Source organism: Pelecanus crispus, chromosome 2 (assembly GCF_030463565.1).
Source record: "Pelecanus crispus isolate bPelCri1 chromosome 2, bPelCri1.pri, whole genome shotgun sequence".
Taxonomy (NCBI): domain Eukaryota; kingdom Metazoa; phylum Chordata; class Aves; order Pelecaniformes; family Pelecanidae; genus Pelecanus; species Pelecanus crispus.
The window spans coordinates 29,610,514-29,627,030 of record NC_134644.1 but is presented as its reverse complement, the minus strand read 5'-3'; the positions used below and the strand labels follow the sequence as shown (position 1 = coordinate 29,627,030).

Here is a 16,517-nt window from a genome sequence, read left to right as displayed (position 1 = left end):
TCACTCATTCCTATAGCTCTTCCCTGAGCCTTCTCCAGCCTTTTACAGTCTCTCCTGAACTAGTTAGTTTTCCAGGACCGGTTACACTAATGCAAACAGACACAAGATATACATATTTTAACTGCATGACAATCTTTGATCAAACAACTTCCATTAGCCAAGCACCAACTGTGAATGGCTGTACGTGTACATCCCAGTAACGGATGTACTTTCCCAGCTTTCACTCACTTTTTCCTTGCATTTAGGTTCTGGAAACACATGACAGGAACTACAGTTATTTCCTCCCAGTTGTGTAGCTTCAAATCTGCGTTTGCATGGCTGTATTTTGCAAAGCAAGCCAGGCTGTTTTACAACAGTAATTGATTTCTACTTCTACAAGTCATGTCGTCTTCAGGCTGCTTGGGTTTTAGCTGAAGTAACAGCTGAAGGTATCAATCCATTACCATGGAGTAAGGCCAGGAGCTAGTCTGCTAAGCCTCAGTGGTCTTCCTTTGCAACTGTGATGTCAGCCAACATCTTTAATCCATTCAGTTGTTTGTGTTTATTTTGTATTACTCCAGGCTTGTATTTAAATATGGTGAAGATACTGAGGCTCTACCCTTGGGCCAATATCTGGCCCTTCCCAAGAGCTGATTTCTCAGGAAGCCATAAATCACTTCCCTGACAGCACCCTGCTTCCTAAAACAAGCAGGTCACTATCTGTTGCTCCCTACCCACAGCGTACGTAGCCACGGGCTCCCCTTACACAGTCTTCCAGTCTCTGAAGAGTCTCTTGCTATAGCCGTGAATGGCTAGAAAATGTAACATTCAAGTTGAAGATCTTTTAGTCACAAAGCAGGGACACAAGGCTAAACTACTTCATTAGCTCTCTACTCTCAGCATTTTTTGGACTGCTTGTCTTGGCTTTGAGTAAGACATAGGCAGTGAATTACACAAAGCACACAGCTTCGAAGAGTGCCTTATGTGGAGCGGCGTGTTACCACAACCATAACTAACCAGGCGAGGCCTAGGTTCACAGGGATGGTGAAAAAGTTACCCGTGGTACAAGCTGCATCACATCTTTTCAGGGCGAGCTACATGCTTTTGTCAAAGTAACTCTTGAGAAGAGAATGCCCTCCCACACAAGGACAGCCCAAAACTGCTGCAGCCAAATCCATTTAGAGGACAAGGCAGTCACAAAGCTTTTCCTAGCAAGACCTACAAGCTGATGATGAAATGGCTGAAACCAAGCCATTTTTGACTGAAGGACATCAAGCATTTTCATAGCAGGGTGGGATACTACATCCTTTGATGGTCCAGACTTTCAGCACTTTCAGTTAATGTTTTTAACACAGTCACATCGAAACCTTGTAATCTTTGGGATACCGAAAACTCAAAAATTTCCACTTACTGATACTAAGCATTAAACTGTTCTTGCCGGTTATTGCCATAGTGCTCTTCAGTAAACACTGACTTTGGAGGGTTTACATGTATTTAAATATTATTCTTCTTTCTTCCTCCCTCCCCCTCACCCCCCATCTGGAAAGAATTATTCTGCAAGTCAAATGACAATCATTTGACTCATACAAAACAACATGAAACCAAGACTGTCAGTAGATTTATACCACATCCTTTAGGGGTTTAGTTTAGTTTCACATAGTGAAACATCTAATGGATTTCATAATTTTCAGCAGACAACTTGAAATTAGCCATACCACAAACACAGCAGCGGATACACAGTTTCCAATAACACTTAACTGATTTTTTTTTTTTCTATGCTCTTAAGTGAGAAAAACCTCATCATATGCAGAAATAAAATATGTTATTTTTAAAGTGCATTTAAGCATTCACCTATTTTTAGATTTTTTTTTCCCTTCCTAGAACAGTATTATGCAAAAATCAATAGATAAGAGATTATCTTACTCTTGAAGACATAGCACACTAGTCATAAAGATACATGGTTGACATTATTCTATATGTAAATTTGGAACAATATTAAACTTTAATCTCATTCTATGGTGTTTCATACACAGTTTCCAAAACAAATAAATGAACCACTGCGTTTGTGTGTGTCCCCACCCACCCCCACCCCCCTTAACTATAATTTTTATTTAAATAAGACACAGGACCTTCTATACCAAAAAAAATACAAAACAAAAGCCACAGATTTCCTTGTGTAAAGCAATATTATGTGATAACTTGAATACTGTTCAGCACAGTGGCTAGAAATAACAGTACAGCTATGTACAAAACTTTAAACAATATTTGACAAATTTCTACAGCTGGATGTAGAATACAATTGAGATAAACAACTGCTGGGAAATTTACATGGCAAAGCATTAGCTTTAACACATTTGGTTCAAAACCTTCAAATCTGCTAAGAACAAATGTGCGATTTAATTAATATTTAGTTTCTCGTGGAAAAAATAAAAAGAACATGTAATGGCATTGCAAATATTGTACAGAGTTCATCGCTGATCTAAAAACCACTCATCACACCCCCTGGTAACCTAACACCAATAACTTGAGACTACTATTTCTTATCTGGACATAACACCAGAGCATAAAAAGGTCATCATACTGCAATGTTAATCTAGAAAGAAAAATATTAAAAGGAATCGATACTTACATCACGAGTATTTTCTCCCCTTACTCTTCAGTCTATAAAATATATAGTGTTTTCACCTAGGCCTGAGATTAGTAGGGTTAAAGATGGCTGTTGTGTTTCAAGAAGGTTTTTCACATGAAAATGGTTAGAGACAGAGCTCTCTCTCCTTCTATATTTTCTGCAATGGGAGTCAAAAACAGTGACTGTTTTATAGGCTGCAAATTCCACCTTGTAACATAGTATTAACAAAACCTCAGTACTGAAAAGGAAACGATGCTTTATCTCCAAAGAAAGCACATATTTAGTGAGTAGTTATTGGTGGCTCACTCTCAACCCCCCTCCAATCTCATCTTCAAAAGACAGAAAAGCCATAATAGAGCAAGTTTAAATGCTCAGTAGCTGCAGGCTACTCATCTCTTCAATTCCTGGAAAAGGTGAACCTTATTCTCTTAGGAGCAGACAGCGTAAATGTAGTTCCACTGAGCTGAAAGCAACAGAGCAAGAACATCAAGTTTATTTTGCCTTTGGGGTCCTCTTTGTATCACAGGAAATTATCTCTGAAAGCAATGCTCCTCTTGTTCCAGTACAATGGAAGAGCACCACTAACCCGTTCTTGCCGTGTACTATTTTGAGGAAGTGTCCAGCCTGCAAAACCAGGATTATTTTACAAGGATTTTTTTTTTATTCACACTTAAGAAGGGGGGAAAACACACTTTTACACACACAACTTAAGTAACTGAAAGTTATGGGAGAAGCTTTGATTAAGTAACATGAACTTAAAACTACTGTTTTCCCCACCCCTCTTAGAACACCCACTTGCTACTTTTGGACTTTAATCCAAACACAATTACTCACTACATAAATAAAATGCTGCTCATCTAACACTGCTCGACAAAATCTGAAAACCTATTTCCAACCAGCAAATGATTAACATTTCCAAAAGAGAAACTAAACATTAATTTGACTTTTAGACGGTAACAGTAGCATTTCACATCCTTAACTGCCAACAAAAACATGAGAGGAAATCCCCATCACCCCCTGTGAAACTTGAAAGAATTTCTGTCCTTGAACAAAAACATTCTTGTCCTTCAAAATCCTCTCACACACAACGTGGAATGTTTCTCATGTACAGCCTAGTACTGAACACTTTATTTGCAACAGTTTAACAGTCATTAACTGAGCAACACCTGAAACCTTTAAATGCCACATTTTTAGGTATATTGAAATGACAGTAAATGCAACAGTTGTTTTGCTTGTAAGCACATGACAAAGTGATATACATCACAGATTTGCTGGTTCTCCTCATGTTCACCCATGTCCAGGGTCATCGTTCACCTGGATCTGAATGCACTTATTCCAAGAAAGTGGAATGTAATGAGGAAATATTAATGCATAAAATAAGGAAAGGCAAAAGAGTGATGTTCCCTCTTTAGCTTTGTAGCTGTAAAATATTTTATATCCCAATATGATATACATTCCAAGTTACCTGAGTTTACACTTCGAGAGAAGTACCTGAAGCTAGGCCATAGGGTGGGCACTGTGCAACTGTTGTGGCCATTTTTTTTTTTTTTTTTTTTTGCATTGTGTGTATTACAGAAGTTAGAAACATAAACACCTGGATCAATTGTAAACATAATCCTGAAGTACAGTATTTTCCATAGGACACAACACAGCAAGACATTTTCTATTCAGACAGGCAACTTTTTTTTTATATATATATATAGAGCTTATTTATACTGTAGAATTTGAAACAGAACACAGGACACAGTACTAATCTGGTCAAACATACTATGAAATGCATAGTCTCCACTTAAAATGCTTAATGATATATGGATTCTGCAGGCATTACTGCTTTCTCACAAAAAATGCTGAATATGAGCTCTGTCACTGCCAAGAACAGCGTTGAGATATTTTTTCGAATGCTGCTAAGTATTCCATGTTGTTCTGAAAGGTTGCCACCTCATGCAGATGTATCTGAACTATTATCTCCTCAATCCTTGTTTCAGGGCAGAGGCCTGCTCCACCTTGGTCTAGATTAACACATAGCTCTGAGGAGAGGAATGGTCTTCAGTCTGAATTTCCTGCAAAAGCGGCTGCTGCTGTTGGGACGGTTGCTGTACCGGGACCTCTGTAGAGTCCATTGTGCTGGTGTCATCTGACAGAGATGAGAAAGAGACCCGAGACGAAAGCTGCTCAACAGTCAGGGTGCTCAAAGCTGTGCTTTGACCAGAGTTTGGAGAGTTCTTCAGCGTCAGGTCTGAAGCGGGAAAGAGGGGGCCCAGAAGTTTTACAGGACAGAAAGCTGATCCGGTTGGGATGAAATTAACCTTGTTTTTGTCAGGACATGAAAAGAGAGGGGCTGAGACAGGCTGACGAGACCTACAACAAGAAAAAATATTACATACCTGGCCCACCAAGATGTTTTATACATCATGAACTTTGTGGTTCTACACGTTGCTAAAATGTGAATGACAAGGAATGGGATTAATTGGACAGAGGGGCAAACATCTTCCATATTGGTAGTCAGCTAACTGATCCACAGCATTGAAAATAGTACCGTCACAAAAATGACTTGATAATTACTGGATAAACATGCAACTTCCAGCAAGAAAAACCTGCAGTACATATGCACATGAAAAAATGCTGCGGTAATTTAGAATGGCACAAATTCTTTTTTTAATAAAAACAATGCAGCAGCAACACATTGAGTCATATTACATCCCTTTGAGAACCTCCATGAAATAGACCTCTCCTTTCCCACATTCCGTAATTTGTCAGGAGGCTTCCTCCACAACCCAGCGTTGCTCCTTCACCATCCAGCATGGCAATGAATGCTGTTAGAGCAAGGAATGTCCCCTCCTTAATTCTTTCATCCACAGGAGCTAAGCATGCAACCTCGACAGCATGTGCTCAAATGCTGCTGGGTCTAGGGGAAAAAGACATGATGTCCAAGAGTTTAATTTCCAATTTCTTGCTCAGCAAAAATATTGAGCAAAGTCTATGCCGTAAGTATACTACCATCTACAAACACTTTACATAGGTTTCATTCCATTTTGTATGTTTTACACATATGAAAACATAACCTGTGCTCAAAACTGAAAGAATTATGACAAGGAGAGTTTTTGTTTTAAGCCACGAACATTTAAAAAGTTAGTAAAAAAATATATGGAAAGAGATTTATAAATGCTTAGGAAATCAAATGTACCTTATCTTTTCTGCTTGGATTTTTGTTGCCTTTTATAAATGCACAAAAAGAGTTCAAGCATAAAAGACTCCATTTCCTCTTCAAACCAACGTGAACACTTCAACTTCTCTTCTGTACAAACTCTAAGAATAGTTTGCTCCTGAAAAACTCATCAGCTGGAATAGTTTATTCATCTGCAGTTGAATAGGCTCAGTAAACAGGTTTACTGCTTTGCAGATACCAGCTGATATAAAAGGCATTACTTACGACATTTCCTCAAAGACCTTCACTCGCTCACATCCCTCTGGGGGCTCTCGTTTGAACATGTAGCTGTTGTTTGGTTTGGGAGATGAGGCATACTTGGGCAACGGTGAGCTACTCCCACTGTCTGAAAATTTAAAGCAGTTATATTACTAGAGATTGAGAGTGCTTTTTAATTAAATTCGATTTCCAAACAAGATGCCTTTTTTCACAGTTTAGCCACTATGCCGGTTTGCTTCTACCACAATACTTCCTTTATTGCAGGCTATTTCTAACACCCTCGTATAGCACATTTCTTCTGAATAAAAGCTTCAGTGCAGCAGTAATCTATCATATAACAACACATAACAGGAGGATATTTTTATCCAGAACACTGCAATCGGAACAAAGCAGAGCTGTGATCCTGGAAACAAATACGTTCTTTATTATGTATTTCAAAAAACATAAATGAACAAGGTAATATGCATAATACATGCAGAAGAATTATGAGTGGTAATGATAATACGCCTTCTCACTGTATAAACACAGTTATTGAAAATGTGCGTATACAGCATGTATCTTATTTTAAAACGTAATTCCTCACTGGAATATTGACCTCATTAGTCTCATGAATAGTTCAGAAGTTGCAAAGAAACAAAGCGTGTTTGTAACACAGGTACTGATACCTCACCATTACAATGTCCTACCTTACTTGCTTCACAATTGTGAAGTTGTTTTAGTATCCAAAATAAAACTTCCACAATTCATTTCTCTCATTACTACCAACTATATGATATAGGTATTCTTCCTAACTCCAGCTGTCTGTGTATATTTTACTAAACACACTTAGAACTAAAGGTGCGAAGATCTAGGACACAAGGCAATAGGCGGATTTCTTTGTAGTTCTCAGAAAATATAAGAGAGAAGGCTCAACTCTGGTAATGACAAACACAAAAGTTTGAAAAATTAAGACTATGAAAAGGTTCACTCATCTTGATGACATGATATGCAACGCATTAAAGAAATAAAAGTAGGTACAAAAATAATTACAGAAAATTAGCTTCCTGCAGTGGCTTCTACCCTTTCAAAGAGCAACATCTATCTCAGGCTAGTATTAATGGCTCCCTATTCTCTGCTTGGGCTTACAATTATACAAAATTAAATGAAATGGCAAGGTTAAAGAGGATCCCTCAACTTACAAACACACCTTATTTGGAGAGAAATAACTGCTCTTGCTTTAGCTCCTTTTGAGTCTTTCCACCTATGTGGGGTACCCTTACCATTTTTAACTCGGTTACCATTTTTTATTCTGCTGTAGTTCATGTGTGCCTTTTCAGCAACAGTGGAAAACCCACCAAAGCTTCAAGCACTATGATCGACATTCACTGAAGCATGTAAGGTTCTTCAACAGCTTGCAAACAGTAACTACGTAAACTTTTCTATAACCATGACTCAAATACAAAGGCCAATCATTAGAGGTTTTGAAACATCTCCGCTTCCTCTTAAAACAAGACACAAATTAACTCAAATCTCACACTTCCCTTTGGTGATTGGCTATGAAAGATATGAGGAAAAAACCAGTTTAAGTGAACCTCAAGTGTACTGATTATTCAGCTCGTTCCTCCTGTAGAGTGAACACAGAACTTCTATTTACAGAATTTTAGGTGTTAACTGTACGAAGGCAGAAAAAGCTTAGAGACAATACAGATATTTGCCAAGCTGGGAGCATGATGGTCCTGTTGGCATCTTTCCACTGTTGGCCCACACAGCTCATTCCAAACACAGAAATCATTAACAGAACCCAGACAGTTTGTTTCCTCCTTCTAATATTTAAAATTGAAGATCCAAGTTTCTATATAAAAAATTTGAGACATAAAATGTGCTACTGTTCATTCCACCAAATAGTGGAAAACTGTGGATGTACATCCAAGGAAAGAATCAAACTGAATTCAAAGTTAAGTCAGTTCTTGGAAGATTTAGAGTCTTGTCTAGCCAGTTCAGTTTTCAATCAAGTTTTCGGTTTATTTAGCCCTGTCTGGCTGAAAGTTTCTATATAAGACAGCTGTTAAACAAGTAAAAAAAAAAAATTGTATTGTATAACTTAACCATTCTGTTTCTCACGTTACCCTCCCTGCTTTCAAAGTTGTTAGCTTTTCATTTTGACCAAACACACACCACATTACTATTTGAAAAATATGTGTGGTTATTAGGAGGCTCACACGTACAAGCTTGGTGTTGGTTCCACACGCACAGCAGCGCTGCGAGAACAGAAGGGTACTGGGAAAACAGGCCACAAGTTGAAGTGGTAAGAGGTGGAATTGACGCTTAAGCCAGTCTCCACTTGCATATCCTGTAAACTCTTAAGAGCTAAACTGTCACTTTATTAAACCTTAATGACACCGCAAATGTGTATTCTCAAGCTGTGCTATTTGACATTTTTTTCACATTTTTTTCAGAGGCTGCAATGCATGAGCCTTCATGTCAAAAGAACACGTCTGCATCTTCCACACTTCCACCAGTAGGGTGTGCTCTGCTGGCATATTTCAGCCAACTAATCAAATTTCATCAAGATGACAATGTCTGAAGATTAACAGATGTAACCTTTAAAGTGAGTTTTGTTACCATAAGCACATAGCAGACAATATGGAGCCTTATTACACAGGATATCTAAACATAAATATTCAAAATGGATATACCCTGTTATCTAAAAAATGTTTAAGATTGTAATTAAACACTAAAAATACTATTTTAACCGGAAGACTTAATACCGCAATTTTTAGCTTCCATATATTAGAGCAACAAAGGAGGCAAACTAAAAAGAATCTGTAAAACAATTTTTTGAGTAATGAAGCTTAAAGGAAACAAGAAACTTTGCCAGTGAGCCTTGGCATTTGGTCTGATATGTTCAAAAATACATTTGTTTCTTAAGACTATCCAAAGACTTCACATACAATTTTAATTTTAAAAACTATGAATCAGATGCCCAGAAGTTAAAAAATATCTTCAGTTCATCTTCACAAACATGTTGCTTTTAAGAGTCTGGTAGCAACAGTGGGAACACACAATGCTACACAAAAGCACCTAAATCAAAACCCCTGAAAAACAGGTTATACTATCTATTTTCATACCAAAACCCCAAATTTCATGTGCTTATACCTTAGGATGCCTTTGAACTCTACATCTGTCACAGCTGCTAAGTATGCTACGTAAGCATTCTGAATTATAGTCTCATGGACCAGAATATCATAAAACAGATCTAGTGAAACCAGTAGCTTTAATGCAGCAAGGCAGTCGCGTACCTTGCAATAGGCTGGTATTTGAAAACAAAATCATAAAGCCAGGTGCCATTCCTCTCTCACCCTTCCCTCTCTGCTCCATTCAATACCATTTAGTATCACTGCTCCATTTGGTGCAGTATTGCAGGCCTTTTCTGAAATTTAGCTTTCACTTTATTTTGAAAAATTCAATACATTTAGCAGCTTCTTGCAGAAATGTAAACCAAACAGCTGATACAGTCCAAAGAGCAGCTGTGAGGGCCTCAGGCCAAAGCACAGCTTTGCACAAGAAATAAAAGATGCTTTAGAAATGTAAAGCAGTGCTGTGTCTGTACAGAGCGCTGGCTCCTCTCACTGCTCATGTCTCTCAGTCAAACTACTAACCTTCCTTTCCGATTCAGCAACACACTCAGGAGCATTCATAAAGCTGATAATTATATTTTTTAATGGTAAAGCCAAGTTATTCCCGTAGAGAGGAAAATAAAACCTCAACTTGAGAAAAGTAACAGAAAAATATCTTGCGTTTAAACTGCCTATGCTTGGTTGCAGAATGCATTTTTCAAAACTTAACAGGCCTCACAGTAAACTCACGACAGTTTTATTCTAGCATCACAAAAACCTTTGAAATGAAGGTGTGCGAAAAACTTTGTGAGTTTTGTTTTATAAAGCAGTTAACATCCACAACAGATGTTCGTGAACTGTCTCTCAAAACTTGCTATCCCTTGTAATTTCTACCTATAGCCCTCATTTATCTATAATTTAACTATTTTGAAGATAACATTCTTATTCAGAACAACTGGCCTGTGGGATCTTAACGATCTGAGAGTAAAAGGCACCTTTCTGACTATACTTTTACAACCTCTGAACAAATTACCTTCTCTTGGAAGACCGCTAGGCATTTTTCTAGTTTCTATCTTGTCCTTAAAGAATGAAGTTGTGATGAGCAGTTCAAGCTTTTATCTTTCATAAGCACAGTATTAAGTACCTTCCTTAAACTAATTTAAAAACGCAATTATATTAACTTTACGAAGCTGAGTATTTATCACCATCACCCATACACAACTACTAAAGCAGACTTTTGATACAAACCTAGCATTAAAGTGAGTCTTAAAACCAAAATCCGCAAGTAAGTATCTACTCATTGTGAAGTTCAGCAATAAATTTTACTCCAATTAGCTGTTCAAAAGATCCAAGACAGGTGCTAAAAACCCTTGAAAAGCATTAAGAAGGTTAGATGCACTATTTTAAACTGTCTTCACTCACTACTGCCAATAAAGTACCATTGAAAATTCTAACTCCACTATCACCAATACTGTGATAACTGAGTACTAACGGCAATAGGAATGACTCATTTCCTCACCTTTAACTTGTATTTGTTATCAGGACCTATATGAACAAATTTGCTTGTCAAGATGTTTCCTTGTGTGCTAATACTTTAGTGGATGTCTCTATAGTGATTCAGTCTTGACAACACATTACAATTCATATGCATACTATAAGAAAGAGAAAGGGAGGGGGTGGGAGCTAATATCTCTGTTATTTTTGGAGCATGGCCAACTATCATGTTGAGCTAAGACTTTTACTTTGATGTGGTTAACTTACATGTGTGCACATACCCACCCCCAATTCAGGATTTGGGCAGATGGATTTGTTTTCCACTATTTCCTTTTAAATCCAAGATGGGAAAGCAATACTTTTCAGAAACCAAGAAAAGCTAGTATTTCTCTTGCTGCCTTCCCCAATCTTATTCCCAAATTACTTTATGAATTATTAAACAGAGAATATTTACAGAAAAGCTTAACCTTACTTATAACCTCAAAATACTGCTGTCTTTAGCTCATTAGTAAATCTATGTTAGATCTTAAAAGTTTTCATTTCCTCTGTGAAACTTACTACTCTTAGCGTGCATGTTTTACCCAAACCCTGCATCCCTCCAAACTAAACTCCATGTTCGCAGCTAGCTGACCAGAAGCCCAAGAATAATTTCATTAGTAAACAGTTGTCCAAAAAATCAGTCTTTTTACACTGGTGCCTATAGTTTCATACTACATGTTCTGTGAGTAACTCTTAATTACTGCAACTCCAGTTTACTCCCTCTACAAAACCGAACGACATTTTAGACTTTGAAAAAATTGCAGGATATTGACATATAAACATATAAATTATTCAGAAATTTGGGATTGTTATGCAACATACACAGACAAGTAATTACTCTCCATCAGATTGTTCAAACCCATATCTGAGCTCCTCACCAAATAGCTTCAAGTGGAATGTAAGAGTTCAGAAGCAGAGTACTTTTAAAAGCAGTCCAAAACTTCATCATCACCATTTTGATCAGCAAGTAACTCACCCATGATGAACATATAGTCTACCACAAACCTTCTTGAAACCTTTGTTAAACATAAACGTGTTACAGTGAATTCTTCACATTAGAATCTTCATAAATAGTTAAGACTGTTTGCTGTGCTCCTCTGACGTATTTATGGAAGATGTTTGTGAAGTTTCACAAACAAGAGGGAAAAAGATATGTAAACAAACAAAACCAATTTTAAGATAAATCCTCAATCCCTCCACAACCATCAAACAAAAACAAAAACTGATGTAATGAGTAAAATGAAGGTAGTTGTAAAAGCAGGACATCACATGCCTCCCATAGGTAAAGGTGGGCCATTCTACTCTCACCTTTATCACGGTCATAGAGTAAATCTTCTGTTGAGCAAGGACTCCCATCCTGAGATTCAGGAGGGCAAAAGGGAGAGACACATGGTGAATGACTGCTGCAGCTGCTGCTGCGCTCCTGGACAGACGGAGTCTGAGTGTCAATGCTTCGTGTACTACTACTACGATAGTGAGCAGGTAATGGGGCCCTTCGACCATCAGGGATATCCAAAGGCTGCAAGAGAAACAAGCAATTCAGGTTACAGAGGAAATATTAAACTCCTCAGCAATGTCAGCCTGTAGCACTAATAACTGCAGTAATGAGGCAAGGCCTTAAGAACAGCAAACAAGTCACTTTTGAAAGAACAGCTTTTACACAAGAAAATAATGCAATGTACGATGGGCACAACATACATTAATTAAACTGAATGCTGGGACAATGTGCAGATGTTCCAAGCCAACTATATCCTCTTAACGCAAAGTTAACACCAGAACGCACATCAACACATGCTAGTATTATGTTTTTATATTTTTTATGATCGTTTAAAAAAAGCAAACCTCCCCAAATAGATCTCTAATTACACTTAGTAATACAATTTTCAATAAAGATCATTGTTATTCTGGAAGAAAAACAAGTACCCTGACAGAGATCACATTTGGATAAAAGGGAAAGTAGAAAATGTCAAATACGATGGCACACTATTGCTGTAACAACCAACTGAATTACAATTATAAATGAAACCATCCAAGTTTTGCTAGTAAGTCCCAATTCTCTAGCACACCTCTACACTCCATCCTTCACTTCTATAGATGACCTCTGACAAAACGGCAACTAAGTAGATGATGCACACGCTTATACAAAGTTCACAAGCTTTGTCTTGAACCAAAGCTAGTAAGCACTGTCTGCTCATACCAGCCTAGTTGGCACCGGCCAGAATGATCTTGCACCCCATTCTGCAATATACTGTGTAGACATGTTCACAGTAGTAGATTGGCACGCTCTACTTACTTGTCCTTCCCAGTGGAAAATTAGTTTTATCATAAAAGACAGCGCTGTTTTAAGTGTAAGAAATCAAATGAGAATTACAGTTTTGCTTAAAAGTGAAGGGGAAAAAATGCCTGGAAGATTTAAATATCATTTTTATCGTCACTTCAGTGAGGATTGTATTCAAGCCATAGAGAACAGCTTAAGTGTTCTAGCTACAAAAAATTAATGTCTTTTTCCTTCTCACTTCAAGTGAACATTTTTATTTTATTGCTTTCCTCTTCCCCAGATATTCCAAAACTATAACGGTTTGTTCCAGAGCCTAAAATTCAGCCCAACACTTTTGCTAGCAATGAGGACATGAAACCTATTGGCCAAGTATCACATTCTCCCCTTTTCAGCAATAGTCTATCCAGAAACCCACCACATATTATACAAAGAGGCAGCCATGGCAGAGCAGGAAGATCCTTTTTTTCTTATGAGCCTTCCAGTTAATACCATTTCACATTTCAATTAAGAGCAAAGAAACACACTATAAAGAGAACATTACAGTTGCTACATCAAATGCTGGAAAGTTTGGACACAGCTGTGTGGTCTGTTCCAACAGCTCAGTTCACATTGCGTATGCGTTACAACATGACTACATGTTGCTATTCCCATCACCCCCAACAGGCCATGACTCATTCAATGCACAAGATAGACCTGAAGCATTGTATCATTTGTTACACAGACAGAATTGAGGTTGAAAACAAGACTGAAGCTGTAGAAAGAAAACAGTCTCATAATTAACGTAACGAAAAAAATAACTGCCATGCAGAACAGCATTTTTATTTCCATCTCTGCCACAAAAATTCTGTGAGATGCTGGGAAGTCATTTGAACCAACCTCTCTCTTACATGGTATCTTTCCTGGATGCCCAGTTTATATAGGACTGATGTGCAAAAGTGTTCAACGTTCACAGATGCAGGTCACAGATGCAGGAGTCTACAGGAGCTACACTTTAAACTCCTAAAATGGCAGGCAGTATCCTGAGTTACCTGAAGAACATTATAGAAGCCTGATGGATTTGCGTTTCTCCCTCCATAGAGTGTAGATAATACCATCTTTCTTCTCACACAGGTGTGACAAAAAGAGAACAGTTTCAGACACTCTCCTTTAGAAGCAAAAACCCAGGAAGAAATTCAGATTTCTGACTTCAAAGCAAGGTTTAATAATGAGCATTAGGTCACATATCTGATGAGGAGAAAACAAAAACACTGAACAGCTGCTCATTAACTGCATATACTAACGCTTTACGTAACAGGTAAAGCAAGGATTCCAGGGAAGGGAAAAAAACCAGTAAGTGATCACATAATTAAAGACTTCAGGATAACACAGATGTTCTTCCACACCTGGAGGAGAAATCACGTATTTCAACCTCCACTGAATTAAAATTTGAGGTACAAGAAAAGTTATCTATATTTTCAGACATGCCTCTAAATATACACACAAGTAGAAAAAGCTAAATATTTAGCACTCCAAGTAAAATAACTTTTAAGGCATAGAAAATGCCAGCAAATATTTCAGATTACTGTGCTTCTGTATTTATCTTTCCCTTAATATTGAATCCAAGTTTTGACAAGTGCAAAAAACTTCATGAAAGTATCAACTAAAAGTATTCCACTTTTTAAAAACTTTATGTATTAAACCTGATCAACATAAAAAAATACTTTAGAAGTTACTTCGCATGAGTCATGCCTGAACTATTCTAAAAACTGAAGTCCTCACAAACTTCAAACATAAGAAATAGGGTAACTAATTTGGTACAGCTGCTATTAGTTTTCATAACACTCAATGAATGGAAAACAACTAGAAATTACTGCATTCTATATAGTGGGGGTTGTTTTTGCAAGAGCGTCCAGTCACGTATAACCTTATGCCAAATGCATTCTGATAGGACACCTGCCAACCCCTATGGGACAGTGTGTTCTTGGACACAGTTACCTAGTACCCTCATTTCCCTGCAAACGTATGGAAATGCTCAATTTGACAACAGCATGCATTTCTCAATACACTGTTGAAATTCACCACATTGTTTTCAGTATCAATCTTTTCGCTGGAAAAGAACCCAAGAACACCCTATTTAATAGCATCAGGAATGCTACTATGATATACCAATGGGAGCCTTAAAAAGAATCTGTTCTTCACAAGCCTTTCATCTATTTGGGAGGCAACTTCTCGAGAGCAAAGCATTCAATGCTTTTGATTTAAAAACTATTCTCTAGACTGGAATAAAAAGGCAGACACAGGAAAGTGCTTCTTCCTTCTAGCACCAATGAAGTCATCAATGTACTAGATAAGGTGCAAGTGCAAAAAAACACAGTGTATCTTGGGAAGGAGCGCTTGGAAAAAAACAGACTTTTCAGATGAAGGATATGAAGATTTAAGTAAGGATCCTCCACATCTGTGCAAATTAGAAAAAGTCCTTTTGTTACAGGATTATGTTTTCTGATAGGTACATCACACCATCTTGCTCTCTATTTCCAGAAGCATTAGAAATCAAACAAGAAACACATTAATAGTTTTACCTTTATTGTGTGATAGTCCGTCAAAATTGCTTCATGACTTCTGTATACTTGAAAGATAGTTCCAGTAGTATTTTTTTTCCTAATAGGAGACCTATGAACATGTCCATGTCCTGCTACAGGGCACTTTTCGTTATTTTTGCAATGTATTCACTAAGAGGGAACACCTCTTACCCCCCACTCCCTACAATAAGTCCATCATCTTATTGTACCAAAGTCTCCAAAGTTTGGAGAACAAAAGAACAAAAGCCTGTCACAACTCCACAAAAAGCTGATTCCCTCCTACGAGTTACAGTGGGAACAGAAACGCACCATCATAATTTCCTGGAAAGCTAGTCAACAAGTTATAAAACAGGAAGGAAAATATATCCAGGATCTTTGAATAAATGCATTAGAAAATGAATTAAAGTTTATTAATAATCTGAGGAGAAAGAGGCTATTAGGAAGTGACTCAAAAAAGCCGACTTTAACTTTGTTTTATGACGAAAGAGAAAAGAGAACACCTTCAGCTAACTAAGCAAGATGAATGATCTGAAAAAATATACACATACATGGCTAAACTGAAAAGAATGAAATGCGTGGAATGTTTTGACCACTTACAATGCAATCCCTCTAAACTTTATGGTCAGATTATTAAATGGTAGTGACATAATGACATTACTGTATCATCAACTATCTTTGTGAAACCCAAAAATAACAAGACAAATGTCTACAATAATTATTTTTACTTTTATAAGTAATTTTACTTTCGTAAGTACAATTTCTATTATCATTAAAATATTATTTAAAAAAAGCAAAGAAGAGCATTTCAAAGAACTAACAGAACTAAGTCAGCATGAGAGAAGACAGAAGACATATTCCAAAACAATTTATACATTTTTTAGGAAGCAGGTTTACAAAAATTCAAGTCAGCAAAACGGAAAACAGAAAGTATGTAACATCATACCCTACAAAACCAAAAAACAAGTCTAAAAAATAAACTAAATCGATTTGTGTACCTGAAGACTAAGCACAGAAGCATGAA

The 16,517-nt window shown here is 37.3% G+C and overlaps 1 protein-coding gene across 4 annotated transcripts in view; it reads right to left on the bottom strand.

The window, feature by feature from the left end:
• Positions 1 to 2,078: 2,078 nt before the first annotated feature.
• The window catches only part of GLCCI1 (glucocorticoid induced 1), a 59,468-nt gene continuing 45,029 nt past the window's right edge, over positions 2,079 to 16,517 (bottom strand). For 2 of the 4 annotated variants that reach the window (XM_075728252.1, XM_075728253.1), the window contains exons 6-8: positions 11,969 to 12,179; positions 6,039 to 6,159; positions 2,079 to 4,966 (exon numbers count right to left, since the gene is read on the bottom strand). In XM_075728252.1, the coding sequence (XP_075584367.1) occupies positions 4,618 to 4,966; positions 6,039 to 6,159; positions 11,969 to 12,179 (681 nt within the window). In that variant the 3' untranslated portion in view covers positions 2,079 to 4,617. The remainder of the gene's footprint in view (positions 4,967 to 6,038; positions 6,160 to 11,968; positions 12,180 to 16,517) is intronic. The other 2 variants (XM_075728254.1, XM_075728255.1) reach the window with 1 other exon arrangement.